The sequence below is a fragment of the Corvus kubaryi genome, unplaced genomic scaffold, assembly GCF_017639235.1.
Source record: "Corvus kubaryi isolate FWS band 111438036 unplaced genomic scaffold, C.kubaryi_AGA036_p1.0 split3-37173, whole genome shotgun sequence".
Lineage (NCBI taxonomy): Eukaryota > Metazoa > Chordata > Aves > Passeriformes > Corvidae > Corvus > Corvus kubaryi.
This window is the reverse complement of record NW_024582085.1, coordinates 979,374-1,000,042: the sequence shown is the minus strand read 5'-3', so window position 1 is coordinate 1,000,042 and position 20,669 is coordinate 979,374. Positions and strand designations below refer to the sequence as shown.

Genomic DNA, 20,669 nt, shown 5'->3' with positions numbered 1-20,669 from the left:
CTGCTATCTGAAGAGATGGATGCTGCCTCAATGCTATGAATAGTAGCTGAGATCATGCTTCAAATCTCCCAGGCTGGGATGAAGGAACACCAGAACTGCTGCTCTGTGCCTCAGTAACAGCATACCCTGTTACTTAGCAGTGCTGATCTCTTCGGAGATTTGACCTTTCCCCTCTGCATGTAAGACATACTATCATGCATATTTACCTACACCAGCCTAAAGGCCTTAAAAAACTGAAAGGTTCTCAGAAAAATTTATTTCCATAAATTAAAAACACACACAAAAGAAACAGTAAAATTTTAGATTCACACAATATTGAACAGAAATAGAATGCCAAGAGCATGATGGAGGCTAATGGCACAAGTGTACAAATTCTCATTGAGCTATTTGTTAATTTGATAGCATCATACAGACTTTTAATCCACAATTACCATCCATATTCTAGAAAAGCACCTGGAACATAATATACCAAAGGCCCACCTGAAATAAAATACAATGAATGAGAACTGCTTGCAGGAAATCATATCCAGCAAGCACCAGAACTCAAATGTATGCAGACACAAGCCAGCCAGGCAAATGCTGTACCATACATTAAGGAGCCTTAGCTGCTCCAGTCATAGCATGATGAAAGTAACGATTGTTTTCTTCCTTTTTTTTTTTTTTTGGAAGTGATCTTTTTATCTCTGACAATCAGCAAATTTAGCATAGAGCTGCCTGGCTCTGCATAACTTACTACTAAGAGACAGGACATGGCAAAAGCTTTGCAATCCTTCTCAAGCTGTTCTAGTCATCAGTCTGTGATGTACCATGTCTTTCCATGGTGATACAAAAACATCCTCACTGGAGTGGGTTCCCTTAATGAAAATGCAAGTGTACATATCCTGCTAGGGATGTATGTAAGACCCCAAAAGATTAATCCTCTACACATTTTTCTTTCAATTATTTGTGACAGAAGCAGCTCAGAATGGCAAATGCCCAGCTTTTGCACAGTCATCACTCCCAGTGTACAAGGAGTAGCCACAAGGAACATGGCTGTTCTATGAGTGCTGTAAACAGGAACAGAGGTGAGAAAGGAAAAAACAAAAAAGTGCACAAGCAGGACTGACACCTGTATGCCAGAGCGGGGAAGAGATGCTTGGTCTCCACTAGCTTACATCATCATACAAACACTAAACCAAAAGAGAATAATGCTGTGTATTTGGGTTTCCACAAACCGAGGTCTGGGAGAAGCTAGACAACTGCAACATCATTTTGTACCTCCTCCAATGACTGTAAACCAAAGGGAATTGAGTATTTTCTTTGCTCTGCTCTCTCTGCTGTAGCTTGTAGAAAAAAAGTCAAGAAATGTTATTTCAATGCAATCAGAAACAAGAGAGCAGGGAAGGAAAAAAAAACCAAACCCACCCTAAACAAAACAAACGAACCCCAACATAACCCAAAGGAAAAGACTCAACACATTCCATGTTTTGAAGCACATTAGAGGTCTGAACTTTTCCTGGGCCCAAGTCTCTTCCCTCCTGCCCCAATCTTTATTTCCTTGAAAGCCCCAGTAAGGTTACACCTTAATTGTGTCACAGCACTGGAAGCCTCCCATATTAAGAGAAGGTGAATGAATGCTCTGTAATAATCCCATTCTGTAGCATAAATTCATAAAAATATATCTCTCACTCTTGCTACCGCTTCCAGCTAGTCAATAATTGGGCTAATAAGCCAGTAAAGGGAAACTTTCGAACACTTTTTAGGAGGCTGCTGACCTTTGGTTTTTAGGGATTTCTTTTTACAAAAATAAAGAGGATCAATTAGGATGTTCTGCAACAGCCCAACAGGTTGACCAGAAAAATATTGTGTCAATATGTTCAAAGTTTGCCTTGTTATTTCACCCTCAAACTCCAAACACTACTACTCCTGTAAGTGTGCACTCCTCTTTTCTTCAGTCTTCCTGATGAAAGATAATTAGCCTTCAAAACAAGAATGTAAATTTTTACAAATCCCAGCACATAAGCTGGGAGCAAAAAACCCCCAGATTAGATTTCTTTCAAGACTCAGGCACACAATGTAAGAATCTTCTTCCATTTCTCTACTTTCAAAGCTCTGAAATTCAACAGATTGCTTGTTAACTTTTAGTTTTCTGTTTGGTCAGTTACAGAAGTGGTAGAGCAACAGAAGATATTGATGGTATTTGCAGTCCTGCATTTATTGGGACTTTATAAAGAATACCCACCCACTAGATATTTGTTCAATTTGAAGGTAAATAGAAACTCTATTATATGGGTAGGTAAATAAGAAAGTGCAAGTTCAAGTGACAACTGAAAGAAAGAACAGACTGATTAAATTTGAGCATCCCAGCAACAACAGCTTTGCCTGAATAACTTCTCTAGGCACTAAGGGACAGAAATTACCTGAACTGCAGCTAGCATTGGAATTATGCTTCAAGTTAAGTTTAACAGAAGTTATGCCAGAAGGGAGCTCTCTTCCTTCCAAAGGTAGAGCTGAGAAATTGCCCAGTGCTGCATCAGATAATTACATATGGCCTTACATAACGAAAATAACGTCCACATACTCAGAGGCTCTTTGTACAACACTGGCTATTATGTAAAACAGTGCTGTACAGTGAATATCTAATTATGAGCTACAGGAATTGTAAATCTAAAATGGTAAGAAACCCTTTCTTTTTGACATTAAAATCAAGTGAGTATAAATGGAATTAAAATAACTTTAGAACAAGTCTCAAAGATTTTGCTGGTGTTCTTGGCATGCAGCAGCTCAGCTCAGTTAAATAAAAATCTCTCCTTATGTATCCTGCAGCTTAACATCCTCATGGACCAATTATCTTTTCCTCTAGAGAAGAGGTTGGCATCAGCCAAGTAAGTAAAAAAATCTGCTATTTGGGAAAAAATAGTACTGGGCACCATTTTTCCTTAAAACATTACCTTTTTTGAGTTGAATCATGTTAAAAGAAACATATACAAAGTGCAAGTTATTTGAAGTCTAGTTATGTGGGACTTCTGCTGCCTAGAGCCAGGAAGGGCAAAGAAACTTAGAAGGAACCTTTTAAGTTAACAAGGAAGAAACAATTGAAGACAAACCTAGACATCTGCTTTTAATTATCAAAAGGTTAGTGGTATATCAAGAATGTGTTTGCTAGAATTTTTCTTCATCAAACACGGTATATTTTGTCAGCTTGTTAAAAACAGCCATTACAGTAACAACATCAGACTCAAATGTGCAAATGATCTGGAGTACAGAGTTCTAGCATCACTGAAGGTGCACTACTTCCTCCTTTCCACTCCTACTCTACTCCCAAAGGTATTTAAACATAATTAATTAAATATAAGCAGTAATTTCCAGAGGTTGAGAAAGGAAGGGTAAGTTTCATGTGGCTGTGTTACACTCAAACAGGGACTTAAAAGAATCCCTCCAACAGCATTTAAAAAAATAAAATAAAATAGCACCTTAGAGAGGGTCACAGCCAAAAACTGATTATCAGATGTTAGAACAGAGTGGTAGAGTAATGTATGAAGAAGTCAGTAGATTTCTCCCAAGAGGAAAATACTGAAGAAACTGACGGGACCATTTCCAGCTAAGTGGCTCCCTCAGATGCTGGAGGCCTGCTCCTGCTCAACCTCCTCTGCAAAAAAGGCTTCAAGGTCCATTAGCTTCTGACTCAGAAGAACATCTAACTCTGCACTCTGCAGTGCAGCTCTTTTTGCTCGGGTGAAGCTACCCACTGCTTTGATTTTGCCTCGTGTCTTCCTTTTCCGGGGAAGAGTAAAGTCCTGAAACTCTAGAATCCGCTTTCTCTTTTGCTGGCTGACAGAGATCAAGTGTCCATTTTTCTCCTTGGGCTCCTCAAAGATTGTTTCCAAGCTCCTGGTAAAGCAAGAACAGAACTCATGAATACTTTAGCAGCAGCTACCTTACACTGACAGGGAGACTGAGGGATTTCATAACCCAAGTAAACACACTTCTAATTTTTACATTTTTACAGCCCCTCCACACCTCTTGTAATGTTATCTACAGCTTACACCTCCTATAATGCACGTTACTGCCAGCTGAGTTGTTATTGCTGCACAGACATTTGGGTAGAACCTCTTTGTATTTCAGTTCAAAAGCACAATTACAGATTCTTGATCTTACAGAATAAATAGGTTTGAACATTTGATGAGAGGCAGTTATTGTTAGTATTTTAAGGAACATGTAATTCCCTTTGAATTTTGAAAAATAAGTACTGTGCTTTGATGGAGACTGGAATGAATGAACAGATGAAAAAATATACAAATCCATACTTAACCAGCTGCAAATTCTTAGGTCATATTCTATTTTACTTTTTCCCATCCAAATAGTAAAAGATACTATTTTCAAATTAACTTTCTCTAGCAGTTTAAACTAGAATGTATCTCCCTCTTACCTTTCATACACCTTTCATCTCCTCTCTGTCCCCCCCTAATTAATTTACATTTATCTTAAGTTTTCTTATTAGGAAGCAGAACCAACCTGGCAGGAGGAGGAGACTTATAGTTCTTGTTTGTGTAAATTTCTTCTAAACTAAATTCTTTCTTCTTAAGCCTGAAAAAGTAACAACAAATCAATCAAGAATGAAGAATTTCAAAACAACCTCTCTTCACAGCAAGCAGATTTATGAGAAACGAGTACTGTTTGCGTTCTATGCCTAAATGCTAACTAATTATGCTTTAACTAATTGGTGACAAGGAGGAATGAAAAATGAGCTCATTAAGTACATAATTTCATACAGTGTTTTTATAAGGTCGGCATCAAGACTTGCCCTTTTTGCAGAGGTCAATATTCCTTCTAGCATTCTATGATGCTTTGAAATAATGATGCTCAAAAGAAGGGAAAATCCCCTTCACTTTTTTGTGAAAGCTAAGAAAAAGTCTTACAGTTTAACAGATTAATACTTCATCTCTTGAGACTGATTTTAGTTATTGACAGTTACCAAGCTGATCTCTGAAGAAATGCGTTCCTTTGTCAAAGGTGGTACTTGTGTTAAAGACAGAAGTCACACTAGATGAGGTATGACTAATATGACCAGTATGACTAGAAGTCACACTAGATGACTGACTGGAAGACTTTATCAACATCTGGCACTGTGATTCCCCACACTTTCACTGAATTAATGCTTCCTTAAGATCATATACCCCAAACAAAGAAAGAACTGTGAAGAACTCCACCATAATTTGCATCAACAGAACTTCTTAATAGATCACTTCATCTCACTGTGCACTGCAGGTTGACTGATTTTCACTTTATGTAAATCAATAAAAACTCCTTTCTTCTTTAGAAAAATGATTCCATTGCAGCTTCCTTGTTCACATTTTGCCTAAACTCCAGTCAGCAGTTTTGATCCAGTTGAATACAGCTGTGTCAATAATTTCTTATAAAGGAAGTAAACATCAGATGTCACTCAGCTGGGGCTGTATAAAATAGTGGTGGTAAGAGAAGCATTTATTGAAATGATTATACTCATATGCTATGAGTCCATTTCAGAGACACTGCTCACCTTTTTGGTTTGGGTAGTCCCATTGGAGTAAGGTTAGGATCTGGCTTAGGAACAGTTTTCCTGATTCGGATCTGTGAGACTTTCTTTGGCCTCTTTTCTGGCTCAGTCTTAAGAAAGAAAGAAAGAAGGAAACGAAAAGTTAAAATGAAGGAAATTAAAACCACACTACTCAACAGAATTCCCTTTTATTCTGAATATACATTATCTATAGAATAAATATTCCTCTCTGGTTTGCCACCTTCTTTCTGCTTGAATCAAAACAAGCAGCAGCACAGATTAGGACCTGCAGCCTGTATTCTCTCCTCATCTTTAACAGTTACTGGATAATATCCAGCAGCAGCAGCTTCAGCTTCTGAGAGATCTAAAATATAAAATGAACTCACTTTTTTCAGTTCTGTGTCATCTTGGGATCTCAGACAGGCTGGAACAGAAGCATCTGCTTCATCAAGGGCATGGATCTGGATCTGGAGGTCAGATGCTAAAAGCCTGGGGGGAGATGGCAATGACTCTGGAAGTGCATGAGGCTTTGGTAACGGAAGAGGGAATGAAGTTTCCAGACTGTAACAGAGGAAGAAGGGAACATGTATAGATTAATACCCAACTGATAATGCAACAGCATTCCATGCTCTCAGGAGATGTTCCTAAATGGCAATATGGGCACAAAAAGCCAACACAGTTCACAGAAATTGCCCAAGTGAACACACAGACAGCCAAAAACCGCTGCAGCCCACATTGATACTGACACTAACTGAACTGCCAGAGTATTTGAACGTGTCATTTTAACGCACTCTTTTCCTTTTCATACAGCTAAACAGTATACAGCTCTATTTATCAACTACTGATAGAAAGGGATTAATCTTCCTTTTCTGCCAGCAAATTTCTTGGACACAACTATTAATCATACTTTTTGTTTACAGATAAAATATAGCTTTGATACCTGCCATCCCTACACTTGAAAAAAATAGAAGGAAGTTTCTGCACCTATTGTCCAGTTGCTCAGGCAGAAAGGACTTATATCCAAGTAAAGAATCGAACTTCTTATGAAATGACTATGTGAAACTGTAGAAGTGGCACAACATGGTTGAAAGTAACAGAACTGTTCCGTGCAATGATCTGTGTGGTCTTTGCGTAATTGCTCCTCCACTCTTCTCCATTACACCACCCAGTCAGCTTACCTCACCCACTTCTTAATCAGAAAGCTGTTCTGGGAGTAAACTGCCAAAAGCTGAAAGCCAAAATAACATAAGCAATGGCTTTCTGAGAAAGCTTATGAACCCACTACTCAGAATAAATCTCAACATCCCAGAGACTCACCGTATCACATGGCCTGCAGTCTGTAGTGCTCCCATACTCTGTACAGGTAAGTGTGGTAACATTGCATAGCTGGGTCAAAAGAGGAATGCAAAAACAAAACAAAAGAGAGAAATTAGGTCTACACTATAAAAAGATGAGGGAAAAAATTACTAGTATAAACTGGACTGTAAGACAAGATGCTCATATCAAGAATGAGAATGGAAGACTAAAATGATACAAAAGAAAGCCACATCTGCCATTTAGGCCACTAAATTTCATTGTTAGAGAAACTGTCCTCCTTTCATTTAAAAATGGTAGTAATGAGAAAGGAAATAAAGGTACAGAAAGAGAACGAGACAGCAATATTGAAAGTTGTAATTATTTCTACATAATTATTAAAGTCTGAAAATTTTAATTCTTTCTATGAAAATCTATATTCCTTATTCAAAACCCCCAGTTTTTAAAATTAAAGTAACTAAAAACCTTGAAGGATTTTGTTACTAAAGAAAAAAGTGCATTATGGCAACAGTAACAGGAGAAAGGAAGTACTTCCATGAAATTAACTCCCTGTTGTCTCTAACTCCCACAGCCAGGAATACTCTTAATCAACTGGAATAACCAAAGGCCCTTCCATAAGGGTTGGTAATTACCCTAATTGTATGGCATAAAAGTCAGCACAGCAGCTCTAAGTCCTTTGATATTAAGCTTTACTTTTGTGCCCATATCAACAGCAGGAAATCACTTGGGACAGCTTTTATTATATTCAACAGTAAATCTTGTATTTGCTGTTGTCTCAAACCAACAACGAAATGCACTTCAATGTTCTAAAGCAAAGATGTTACAGCCAGACCGGAATTCTACAAAGGAAATGAAAACCAGCCATGCTGGAAGCACAGGGAAGTCCAACTATACATAAGGAGGTCAGAAACACCCATTTCTGGTGTTTATCACTTATGTCAGAACTGTAACATTTTGTTTCAACATTCCACTCACTATTCCAGTGTTACTGGAACCTGTATCAATAGTGAAGCAGAGCCCTCTGTGCTAGAGACAGAGCTTATTGTCTTATGCAATAATAATACAAAATTACAAGGACAGAAGAAAATCACTTCAGAAATTTTTAATTCAAATAAGCATTAATTAGAAAAAAGACTTCACTGAAAGAATGCTTTTGTTTTTGGCAGTGGAAATGACAGAAGCTTGTTTTTAGATACGGCAACTACTTTAGTTCCTTGTTCTCCTGGTTATTAGAAACATTAATTGCAAATGAAATAATTTAAAGAGAACAAATCTTTTCCAGATGAAAATGGCCTGCAGGGAACTTTTTGATTTTTCTGATTTTTAATTATCTTAAAACAGGCAAAGATTTCTGTCATAATGGGAGCTGAAAATGCTTTTATACTGCACCAAACATAGCTCTTATATTTACATAACAAACATCTGACTGGGACAGATTTATATCTGCCTCATACACATAGTTGTAACGTATTTTAGAGAAAAAAAACAAACTGAGTTTTAGAGTATTTTAACTCTGGGTTATTTTTCACTTGAAGTGAAAAGGTTTGAAAACCTTTGGGGAAAAGATCACTCATAGCAAAGCATGCAGTTTTCCAATTACCCTTTACATCAGGAATGAAATCCTCTTACACATTAGCTAAGTGGATATGCTGTCCCAAGCTGCTGAGGAGCCTGCAGACTTAAGGATGTGGGAAAACCCAAAAGCTCTGATCTCCCAGTTTATGGATAGCATGCCTCAGCACCACAAAACACTAAATTCACCTCATACACACAATTAAGTTTTAAAAAGATGTTTATTTTGAACAATGTATTACTTTTAAGTTTAGTGCTCAAACTGTACTTTACTGCTATGATCACTCCAGAGTATGGAATGAAAATGGAAGCAAGTCCCACAGAATATGCTGCAAGTTGTCTCTATGCCATTATTCAACTTAATTCTTTTAGTGCAGACAACTCCAGAATGGAGCAGTGCTTTCATAAGCTCACTCACACCTTTGGCAGACATTAGAATTTATACTAACAAGTGATAAACTTTTAGGTATGTTATCCATTTATATAAAGCAAAGTGCAGCATTAGTTATCTGGCAAGATTTTTGGTTACACTTATGTCTGTCTGTGACATAAGGCTAAATGAAACAGTTCTCTACAGACTGCCACATTAATCAAAACAATCAAATAAACTTTGCTGTAGTGCTCATGAGCTCTCTGTCCAGGAATCACAAGGTGATGAAATCAGGGACTGAACTGCCCTATGTTACGGAGGGATAAAGGGCAAAATCTTTGCTCAAGGGCATGCAAAAATCCTGTAACAGAGCTAGGAACTTCTTTCATTCTTTTTATTAGTAAAATGATCTTAAATGCTCATAGCAAAGTAAAATTAAATATGCAGAGTAGATTTCAGTGATCTTCCCACTCATAACAAGATTGACACACAAAGAAAAATTCATTACCAATGTTAACTGGAGCTATGTTTGCTTGTGCCAACATCACATATGAAAAGCAATAGCATGCATAAAGAAGTTTCAATTAGCATAGAATGGTCATGGAATACAACTTAAAATGTAACTGAATGACACCCCCCCACCCTTTACAATTCTTCCTAACCTGATATCGAGCATTTTACAGTGGTTCCAAGGGGTATTTATGGCTCAGACCTCTGAAAAAAACTTTCCTACCTCAGAAATCCAGTTCCTCTGCAGTCACTCTGAATAGACCTAATGAAGTAGCTCACCTTTTGCATTATATACTCTGATGCATGGTGTGTATATTTTGCAAGGGAGAAGAAAATAGGGTTAGCCATTCTGCCAAAACAGGACAGTATTAAAGAAGTGAAGGCAAATATATTTAAATTCAGCTAACAGAGTGCTCTGTAAGAAAGGATCTTCCATGTTGAGTCATTCCTGGAGCAGAATGTGTAGATCTGGAACAGGGGAAACTGACCCTCCAATGCAAGCTGCAATTACCCTCTCCCTCCCAAAAAGGAGCAAGTATATACCCTGTACATATTTAATCTCAGAAATAAGATGATTGGTTTTACCTGTTCTCGATGCCCACACTTGGCTGCCACTTGCAGTGATTGGAATGGAGAGGAGTGATTTCGGAAGGATGGGCAGAAGGACCATGCTGACTCCATATGGATAATACCCTGCCCAATGAGTATGGCAATGAGGAGACGAGGTCATCGGATACACACCTTGGATACCTGTCCCTTTTCAAACCCTGTGTGAACTGGGATATAAATAGTCTCTGGATGGTAGGAATATGACTGGTTAAGTTTCTTTTTCTTGTCCAAATCCTGTAACATCCAGGGGAAGAAAGTGCTAACACTGTGTGAAGGCCAAGCATAGAACAACCTCCTCCTCTTCCAACTACAGCGTTTCTTCCAGGGTCAGGATGAACAGCAACAGTCCTTGGGGTTGTTGTGGAGTGAGAGGAATGAAGCTCATTATTCACACTGGAATCTTCCTTGAAAGCTGCTGAATCTGAACAGCTCTGAGACAGGAGAAAAGACAAAGTCCACTTTGAAGCTGGTGCTGGCCTTTCTCTGAAAACTGGTCTGTGATGTACAGAGTGCTGGGATGTAATCCGTCTGAGGTCTGTCACAGGACTGGAGTCCAATTTTATGTGAAAAGAAATTGGGAAAACTGAGGTGTCCAAGAAAGAGGTTGGAGGCTTGTGGCTTAAGTCTGAAGAAACTATTTTGGTAGTTTCTACAGGATAAAGTGCCAAAGGCTGAAAGCTGAACATCTTGGTGCGCCAGCTGTCAGCCCAGCGTGAGTGTATGTTCCTGTCAATGCAAGAAAAGGCTTCCAAGAGATTTTTAGATCTACATTGGCTGTACCTGTCACCCACTGGAAGAATTTCAGAAGAATATGGCAGAGGTTCTAAGTTACGGCTGCTTTTGGCAGGGGCCAGGAGCTTGCTGGCCATTACAGACAACTTGCTCAACAATGCTGGTTCTTTGGTACGTTTTCTAAATTTCAAGCTGTTCAACAAACTGCATGTCTTGGCCCTCTGCCTTGGCATATGCGCAAATCTCATGGCTGTTTCCTTTTCCACTGTTGGTGGCTTACATGGAAAGTACAAAGATTCCAGAAGTGTGTTTTCTTGTTTAGGGAATATTTCCAGGGGAATCTCAGAGAAAGGCGAACTTCTAATTTTTTTGATTTTTCTTACAGTTTTTAGCTGATATAATGTGGGAACTTTTTTGCATGTCCTTCCAGGTTGTATTTTTAATGGAAGAGGTCCTCTTAGTTTATTTGTAGTTCCTCTTTGTTTATTTGTAGTTCCAAAGGCACCAGGGATCCCATCATACCCTAAATTAAGGTTCAGATTTTCCATTTCTGAATCCTGAGTCTTCAAAAACTGTGAACTAATAAAATCTGTGGTAATCTTTGGCCTTTTAACTTCTTGTAAAGTGCTACATAGTTTACTTTCACTGCCTCTGACAGCAAAAATCTCCTCTGAAGAGCCTCCAAACTTTGTATTTGTAGATGTCATCAACTCAGCTGAAGAGCTGCCTAAGAGTTCAGAACTGTGCAACATACTTGGTTGCAGTATGATTTTTGCTTTCTCCTGATGTTCTAACTTCTGTTCTTGTTGTGCCTCGTCCAACTGATGTACTTCCATCTTTCCATACTTCTTTTGTTTAAGTACTTGGCATTTCTCTATTTGATCAAGTCTCTCTGAACCTAGAGCCTCAATTTCCTTGCAAACTGCATGAGTTGGTACTTCGTCCTGGCCTTCTGTTACTTCCCTTACATTATCTTTGCTTGGTGCATTTAATTTGTAAGGCACACACGCTTCACTGCAAACCACACAGTTTGGGGACAGTTCTTTGCAACTGTCTGATAGCGTGCTCAGAGGTGGAGAAAATGTGGGCATTGTATCATCCTGCAGTTCTGGGGCAGCCTCTGTGTCAGATACAGCTTCAGCCTGACAATCACGCACAGTTTCTGAAAGTACACTGGTACCTGCTAGGTTTGGGAGGTTTGTATTTTTTTTTCTTTCTTTTGAAAGATTATTCAGTTTGGATCTTGGGATTTCTTCCAAAACCTTTCCATAATTCTCAGTCCTGAGGGGGACTATTTTGCTACCTGACTCTTTATAATCTTCCCACAAGGCCCATGGACAATCTTTGGGCAACCTTCTTCTAGGGGCTACCTCTTTTCCTATCTTCTCTTCTACACAGGCATTCTTAAACTTCTCTTCACCGGAAGGACTTTTTGGCAAGCTCATGTCCAGGTCTTTCACAGGTGGTGTGCAAAGCCTCTCACCTTTCAGACTTTCTTTGCTGTGGGCACAAACTCTTGAGCTTTTGGCACCATTCAGAGAGCCAGCTGCCGATTCATTCCCTGAAGATGGAACCTCAAAATTGCTGGATTTTCTCTTAACGGAAATTGTTACAGAAAGAATTTTTGTCATTGAAGTATCTTTGCTAAATTTTTTGTCAGAAGATGAAATATCTCTTTGTGTATTCTCAGGTGACATACACAGTTTTTCTTTCTCAGGCAGAGAGATGTGAGAGTGCAGAGCTGGCATTGTTTCTGAATCCACCTGAGTCTTATTAAAAGTTTCTTGGATGTCAAACTTTTCAGAATGGGATGCACGAATACCCCTTTGACCATCAGTTTCTTTACCAGGCTCAAAAGTTAACTGTGGGCAAGAGTTATTTAAGATAGGATTTATACTCAGACTTTCTCTGTTTTCTGTATCTGAAAGCACATTTGTATTTTCTGGCTTATCTGTGTTCTTAAACTTCTCTTCACCGGAAGGACTTTTTGGTGAGCTCACGTCCATGTCTTTCACAGGTGGCGTGCGAAGCCCCTCACCTTTCAGACTTTCTTTGCTGTGGGCACAAACTCTTGAGCTTTTGGCACCATTCAGAGAGCCAGCTGCCAATTCATTCCCTGAAGATGGAACCTCAAAATTGCTGGATTTTTTCTTAACGGAAATTGTTACAGAAAGAATTTTTGTCACTGAAGTATCTTGGCTAAAAGCTTCAGCTGAATATGAATCACAATTATCTCTTTGGACACTCTCAGGTGACATACACAGCTTTTCTTTCTCAGGCAGAGAGATGTGAGAGTGCAGAGCTGACACAGTTTCTGAATCCACCTGAGTCTCAAGAGAAGATTCTTGGATGTCAAACTTTCCAAAATGACATGGACTAATGCCCCTTTGACCATCAGTTTCTTTACCAGGCTCAAAAGTTAACTGTGGGCAAGAGTTATTTACGGTAGGATTTATACTCAGACTTTCTCTGTTTTCCGTATCTGAAAGCACATTCCTATTTTCTGGCTTGTATGAAAGACTCTCATGAATTGATGAAATGGGCAAAAATTGGGCACTAATTGTATTTTCCTGGTTCTCCACCAACCACTTCATCTTTGGCAAAGATTGCTGTGTTTTGTTTCCTGCAAACACCAGCTCTGTTTTCTCTTTTGCACATTTGATAAAACAAGCATGCTGTGAGCAATATGGTTTGTCATCAGAAAAATTTTCTTCAAGAGTTCCTTTATTGTTTCTTTCACATCTGTTCTCATGTTCTTGTAGTCTGATCGTCTTCTCTCCAGTTAGACCACTGATGGAGCCCAGGAATCCTGAAGAATCTTCATTTTTCACACCAATTAAACAGTCCAAACCCATTACACTCTCTTGTAGAGCTCCTTCAAACCTGGCTTCTCTTGCATATATATGGTCTAACAGAGGCAGGTCACCACCCGTTTTTAGCAGAATCTCTTCACTGTGATTATGACCAGTCTCGTTTCTTTCCACAGAACCACCCATGGTTTGTAAGCCAGTGTTTGGTTGGTTGGTTAAACTTTCTAAATGTCGCTCACTGCCCAGCACTTGGCCATCAAATTCACTCTGACATGGATGAAACTGATATCCCATTGGACAAAGAGTCCTTTCTGTTTGGCCAGCATGTTGTGTTGGAATGTTCACGTTGTCAAGTGTTGGGCATGGATCACAGGTTGAAGCGCTACACCCAGAGAGATCAGATGTGAGCAATGGCATTTCTTCCTGCTCACATGTGTCGAGTTCTCTCTTCCATGGGCCTAACAGAGAGTTGTAACATCCAAAATTATGAGCACAGGTGTTTTTGTTCAAATATCTGACTAATAGTTCACTAGTCTTATTTTTCCAATTGCCTTCAGGGGCGTTTGGGGAATCCACAGTTCTTGTTTTATCAAATTCATCTGTCTGGGAAGCACATGTGCCAATCTGTTCTTTTGCCTCATCTCTGTCACAAACAATTTCACTGCCTGTTACTTTACAAAGATCAAATTGCTCCACAACTTCCATATTCTTATTTGAAATCTCATCTCTTGCCAAGGTAGCAGTAGACTTCTCTGCAGTATATGCTAAGCAAAACATGGTTTTTCCTGTGGGAATATCATTTATCCCATGAAGAGCTACACCTCTGTTGCCCCGCTCATTTTCACAAAGAAGAGATCCACATGCCAAAGGGGCGTGTGCATCTGGAAAGATGATTGCCTCTTTACTGTTATATCCTGATGAAGACTCTCCTTCCAAATTATAATTTTCTTCAATCTTATCAACTTCAACACCAAAAGAATGACTGTTCACGAAAACTTCATCCACATGTGTACTCCCTGATAAAATACAGGAAGCATTGGCAGCTGTACACTGGTTTTTTATACTCTGATTATTAAAATTCCATGTGTGACAATGTTCATTTTCTAAACCAGTGACCATTCTGTCCGTATTTCCTGCAGAAGATTTTATGTTCATTTGGGATACTCTGCTTGCCGTATTAGGGTTATCAAAAGTCCTGGAACTTACTGAACACTTGAATTTGTCTTTATGAAGCAAAACGTCAGCAACTTGTTCTGCTGTTGTTCCAGAAGCACCAAGTGATTCTTTTCCAGATAGATTATCCCAAGCCTTGTCCCTGCATGAAACTTCATTAGTAATACAAGGAAGACACTCATTATAATGAGCTTCTCTTGATTTTTGTAAAACGGGAGGTAGAGTTTTATTTAGCGTATAAAACAAATCTGTTTTGTTCCCAGTGGATAAGCTGTCACTACTATCAGCTTCTGCAGCTTCAACTGAACCACCAGACAACTCTTCTGATGTTGTATTGCTCTCAGATTCCTTTTCAAGCAGTTGTGCCTTGGGTGAGTCTTTCTCTAGCTTGGTACTAAGATCAAGACAGCTGTGGTTACTGAGAGGAGGAATTTTACTGGCAGTACTACAAAAACATATGTCTCTCTGCCCAGTTTCATGGCAAGCAACGTTACTTGTTTCCACCCACAAACGATTTTCTTGTGTATCATCCTTGCACGGGTCACTGACAGAGAATTGCCACTGGTCCTTTTTCAACTTATCACCTTCTGATGAGAATATTTTCAATTTTTCTTTTGAGAACTCCTCAGGAGATGAAGCAATAGAACTAAAAACTGAAGAATGAAAGTGCTCAGAATTAGCAACCTCTTGAGCTTCAGGCCAGCTACAAATTTCAGTGTTATCTCCCACAACAATTTTTCTCCAGACTTTAGCAGCCTCTTCAGATTCAGAGCAGTATGATTTTCCTATAGTGGCACTTAATTCCCTAGGATCATTTTTTGCACTAGATAATCCTTCGTTCCTTACTACTGAGATCTGCTCTACTGGTACAGATGTGGAGGTTTGGTTTTCTACAAACCCAGTTCCATGATCATAAAGAGCGTGATGTTCGATGTCTTGGGGAAGGTACTTCTGGGGGTTTTCATTGATAATTCCATGAACTGCAGAACTGCTTTCTAGTGGCATATTTCCAAAGTCCAGATAACAGGTGCTTTTCAGAACTGGACATAACACTTCGGAACTTTGTGCGGAGGGTGTTCCACAGCTTTCTACTGAGAACAACCCATGAGGTTCATTTTGTTTAGGTACAGGACCCTTAAAGAAGTCATAAGCTTTGTTTTCTTCATCCTGCTGACAAGTCTGGAAATTAGCAAATGACGTACTGAATTCATTAAGAGGATTTCGTCTGGGTAACTTTTCTTCTCTAATCTCCAGAAGAGATACACTATTCCCCACTGTTCTCAATGGCACGGCAGTATGGGATTTTGACCCACTATAGTCACTTGTTTCTTGTGGATGACCTACAGCTGCTCCAATGTCTGTGACTTTTAAAGGCTCTAAAAAATCTAAGATGCTGGTTTCTGAAGCCCCAGCTCTGGCCATGACTGTGTGTACATCTGGGCATTGATTGCTCTCAGGTGGAAGACCTTTACTCACTCTGTCATTCCTGTATCCTGCTTTACTAAATATCCTAGTCCCATCAGCCTTCATACCTTGCACTTCTTCAGTGAGCTTTATCAGAGTTTCAGCTGTCACCTGAACATTTGTTTGGTTTTCTTCTGCGTAAGGAAAAAATAAAGCAAATCAGAACCATATCCTAAATTTAGAAGGCATTCAGCTTACTAAGTACCTTTTGGTGGTGTACACAACACTCCTTCCAGCACTGGTTACCAAAACGTTCTTAGAAGTGAGAACTGATGCTAACAATTTTACTACAAATCTTTAGAGGGAAAAACAAACTACTTCACCACAAAGCTAAGGCAACAAACAGTCCTTTTCAATACAGACAGTCCCATGAGCAGCAGGCATTCCAAGTCCTGTATATTTCAGATTCCTCTAATATCAAGCTAGGTGAATGCAGGTCCTGTAACTTAACACATAGGAAGCCATGGCCAACATAATAATAATTATTTGTAATATCAAAACTCAGCATAGTTTGGGACTTGATCTGCTCCAGCCTAGAAATATGGCTGTACATTGAGTGGCCATTTCCATTTCTTCTTCCTTTAAGACATGTCTGTCACAAACTCATCCATAGGAAAACAAGACATATCTCATCTGCCCAAGCAATTAGGATTATTTATAAACTTTTTCTGTAAAATCACAAAGAAGGTGCTAATGAAAAAAATTACAGTTACTGTAGAATATCTTCATACTCCAAACTTTACATGGAACATATTTACTCAGACTTCTGCAGATCTTTTCCCTATTTTCTAGTAAGCACCAAGACCAGATGGCATTTGTCAGCTAAATACAGTTTAGGTAAAAATAGCAGGGAGGGAGAAAGAAAATAATCACTAGATGCAGGCAAAGTGACGAAAGTACTTGAAGCTAGAAGATTATGAAGGATCATAATGAAATTAATAATTAGTTTAGCTGTCCTCTTTCTTTGGATTCTGCACTTTTAATTTTATTTTTTAGAACGCTCAAAAATGAATGCGTAATACTTTTCTATATGTATGCTATTACTGCTCTCATACACTCCATCTTTGAAACAAAAGGAAATGCAAAACATCTGCTATTAACAACCTCTTCTGCTTTGGAGTAAATAAGTATTTGAAACAAATAACTAAAACATATCTTCTACAGAAAAGGTCTTCAGGCAAGTACATATACTGCCAGGAGAAAGTAAAGCATTAAGTTTTGATATTGTTATAGCTACACAAAGTAATAGTTTCTACCATAAAAAAAAATAAAGGAGCCATCCCACAATCACTTATCCATTTTAAATCAACAATAAATAACTGGGAGATAAGCAGGGGCTGAATAGTGATGTACAGCTAAAATAACTACCTGTGTTCCTCAGAGATCCTGCAATTTCAGTGCAACAGGTTCTCAAAGACTTTGTCTCTTGCTGGTTTAAGTGAGGGTTCTCCTGAAACAAGACAGAAATATCAGTGGAAATGGTTGGATATTCTGAAGTGTGACATGTCACAGGGACTGGCATCTGCTCAGCTGAGTTACTTCAGAATAAGAAATTCACTAAGAAATCTCCAGACATATTAGCCTTGGCCAGAGGCAGCCTTGCATTGCAAGTGCTTCACACAAGCACTAAGGATGTATCCCCAAAACATCTGTATTTAGCAGCAGTGAAGTCTTGTGATGTGGTAGCTAAAATGAAAGTAAAATAAAATTTAAAAATAAAAATTAAAAAAAAATAAAAGTACATAGCTTAAAATGCAAATTGTTGAAAATTGGAATGAAAAGAGTAATCCAGTCTCCAAGTCTAGCCCACACACCACTACCACTAGACTTCTGGGAAGATGTGTGCATTTTCTGTCTCTATTAGAACTTGTCTTCTTCTACTCCTTGCCTGAGCTCAAAACCTCAAAACCACAAACCCAGGAACAGATGATCTAGGTCTGCCAGCAAAAACACCAAACCATGATCCCACAACCAAACTACCTGCATTTAGAAATATGTTAAAATTCATCTTGGAAAACTGAATAACTATGAAGAATTTAATAATTTTAATTTCACAAACTTTCAGATAAATCAAAGAGATAGCAAAATCTGTATTTAAACACACATTATTTTAGCATTATGCAACATGCAATAATTAAGGTAAAACACTCACCTGTGCATCTTGTTCTGTTACATATCTGCCTTACACCATTCCAACAGTATTTAAGAAAGTGAAAACCTTGATATTTTAAAATGCTCCTGGTCTACTGAACTACAGTCTAATTTTTCACTGGACTCATGATAATCCAGATACTGACACACACACACACACACCCTGAACATGTCCAGTGCCAGGCTGGACGGGGCTCTGAGCAACCTGGTCTAGTAGAATGGCATGGGCATGGGGGTTGGAACAAGATGATCTTCAAGGTCCTCTTCCAACCAAACCATTCTATGATTCTGTACTACAAAACACAAAAAAGAACCAGGAAACCCATAGCCAAACCCACTGCCTAGTGACTCTAACCCTAAATTCAAATTATTACACAGCGATTCATTTCTGCATTCACTTACTTGTTCTGACCAATTTTCCCCCAGAGTTAAAGGACAACATTCAGCAGCATGACGGTCCTCAGCACCTTGTGCGTCTTCATCTTCTTTCTGGTACCCATCACTAGAATAGTCTAGTTTCCTAAAGTGTCTTTTTCTGTTTTTTTCATCCTCTTCAAGGTCTCCAGCCTGTAGTAATTCTTCAGGAAAGGATTCTGCTGGCCTGTGAGAAATCACCTCGAGCATATCACCCAAATCCTCTGTCTTCTGGCAAAAGTTTCCTACTGCAGAAGTCCATGGCCCATCCCTGTGTGCTAGCACAGGTACTGGCCCATCAGACTGTGCATCTAATCCAAGGCCGGGCGCCGGTACTGCCATGAGTTCCGTGGAGATGCTCTCCGGCAGTCCAGTGTACAACTCCTCTATTACAGCAGACACAGAAGAATCAAGGAGAGAATCCACCCCAGATGAGAGCATCAGGGCTCTTGAAGATCAGCTGTCCTGAGCTTTTCAGTTTATCCTAAAAATAAGAGCGATGTTAAATCAATGTACATAGGATTAATCATAGAAAATCTTGAGCTGGAAGGGACTCTCAAGCAAGGATCACTGAAGTCCAACTCCTGGACTAAATGAAAAGGAAAAGCTTAATTCCTCAAGATTCAAGTATATATGTTTAAGAAAGATACTTCCAAATATGTCTTTAAGAAAGGAGCTGACAAACATTTCAGTACCTAAGGAAATGCTTCATGAATGAAAGAAGACAATAGAGACAAATAGATATTCCCAGGTCTCATTTTCACATCTCCCTGCAGATTCAAACATCTCCCTGCAGATTTAACCACATCTTCTGAAAAACCTGAGAAGACGTTCTAAAGAAAATCACTGGGGCTTGTATTAGACGTCCTACTCCTTTACTAAAACTAAAGCATCGTTTGATTTCCTGGGATTTTCATGGGTTTCCAGTCCTTGGAAAAAAGCTCCAACTTTTCTTTACATTCTGTGCCTCAAATGAACACTTTCTAAGCCAGCAGCCAGCAGACTGTGCCTCTCATGTGAGCACCTGACACGCTGTACAGAGGATGCCGTCTGCCAGGACACAGCCGCGGTCCCCGGATCCTCTTCAGCCCAGAACCGAACACCCCGGTGCGCGGCAGCTGCTTTGGGAGCACAGGAGAGGAGTTCCGGCTGACCTGACACCGCTCTTGCCGGCATCGGGAAAACCCCGACGTGAAAACGCCGCCGTCAAATCGCTCCTGAAGGCTCACGGACAGGAACGGGCTAAGCCAGGCCTTTAGAGGAGCACCAGTTACTCAGTTTACCAAAACACGGGCTGATCAGCCGAGCGTTGATCTCTGCTCCTTAAGCAAGAGGAGCCTGTACAGAAACAGGTGAAACTCGCGCCAGCCTCCTGGGACCACGCGAGGTCCCTCGTCCCCGGGAGACCACCACCCTCCCAGCAATGGCTGCCCGAGCCCAGCCGCGGGACAACCGGGGGCAACCCTTTGTTCCAAGCGCCGCAGCAGCGCCGAAGGACTCGGGCCCGAGCCCCGCTCCTTCTCGGCGGCACCGGCCGCCCCCGAGGGTCCGCACCCGCCCTGCGGCAGAGCTTACCGAGGCCGCCGCTCTCGGTAATTATACAACCGCCGGTGTCTTCCCCGGTGCCGGCAGGGCGCAGGCTCGGCCCCGCAAATCCCCCACCCCGCCGCACCCGGGCTGGGCAGGGCCCTCGCCGGACACTCGGTGCCCGGTCCAACGACCAGCCGGCGGCGGCGGGCGGAAGAAGCGGGCCCCCGCCGGGACAGGACGCGCCGCGCCCCGCCCCGCCCCGCCCCGCGCCGCGCCGCGCCGCGCCTGGTGCCGTTACCTGAGCGGCTGCAGCCGCCAGCCCCGCTGCTGCGCGCCCGCCCCGCCCCGCCCCGCTCCACGCGCATCACTTCCGTATCCGGGGCTGCCGCGCGCACGGCCCCCACAGCCGTTGCTCTGGCCCCGCCTGCGGCCCCGCCCGCTCCACCCCCACATGGCCACGCCCCTTCACCGGCCCCGGTGTCCCTCAGCCCCGCCCCTGCGATGG

The 20,669-nt window shown here is 40.6% G+C and overlaps 1 protein-coding gene across 2 annotated transcripts; it reads right to left on the bottom strand.

The window, feature by feature from the left end:
* Positions 1–234: 234 nt before the first annotated feature.
* Positions 235–20,553, bottom strand: PRR14L (proline rich 14 like). Of its 2 annotated transcripts, none has more exons than XM_042015143.1 (9): positions 20,463–20,553; positions 18,623–19,118; positions 17,438–17,519; positions 9,867–16,203; positions 6,833–6,901; positions 5,902–6,076; positions 5,519–5,625; positions 4,495–4,566; positions 235–3,870 (listed from the first exon to the last, which is right to left on the bottom strand). In XM_042015143.1, the coding sequence occupies exons 2-9, from the start codon at positions 19,073–19,075 to the stop codon at positions 3,594–3,596; spliced, it is 7,572 nt and encodes a 2,523-aa protein (XP_041871077.1). In that variant the 5' UTR covers positions 19,076–19,118; positions 20,463–20,553; the 3' UTR covers positions 235–3,593. The 2 variants fall into 2 exon arrangements, with proteins under 2 accessions (XP_041871077.1, XP_041871078.1); XM_042015144.1 differs by lacking the exon at positions 20,463–20,553 and adding an exon at positions 20,210–20,392.
* Positions 20,554–20,669: the final 116 nt, after the last annotated feature.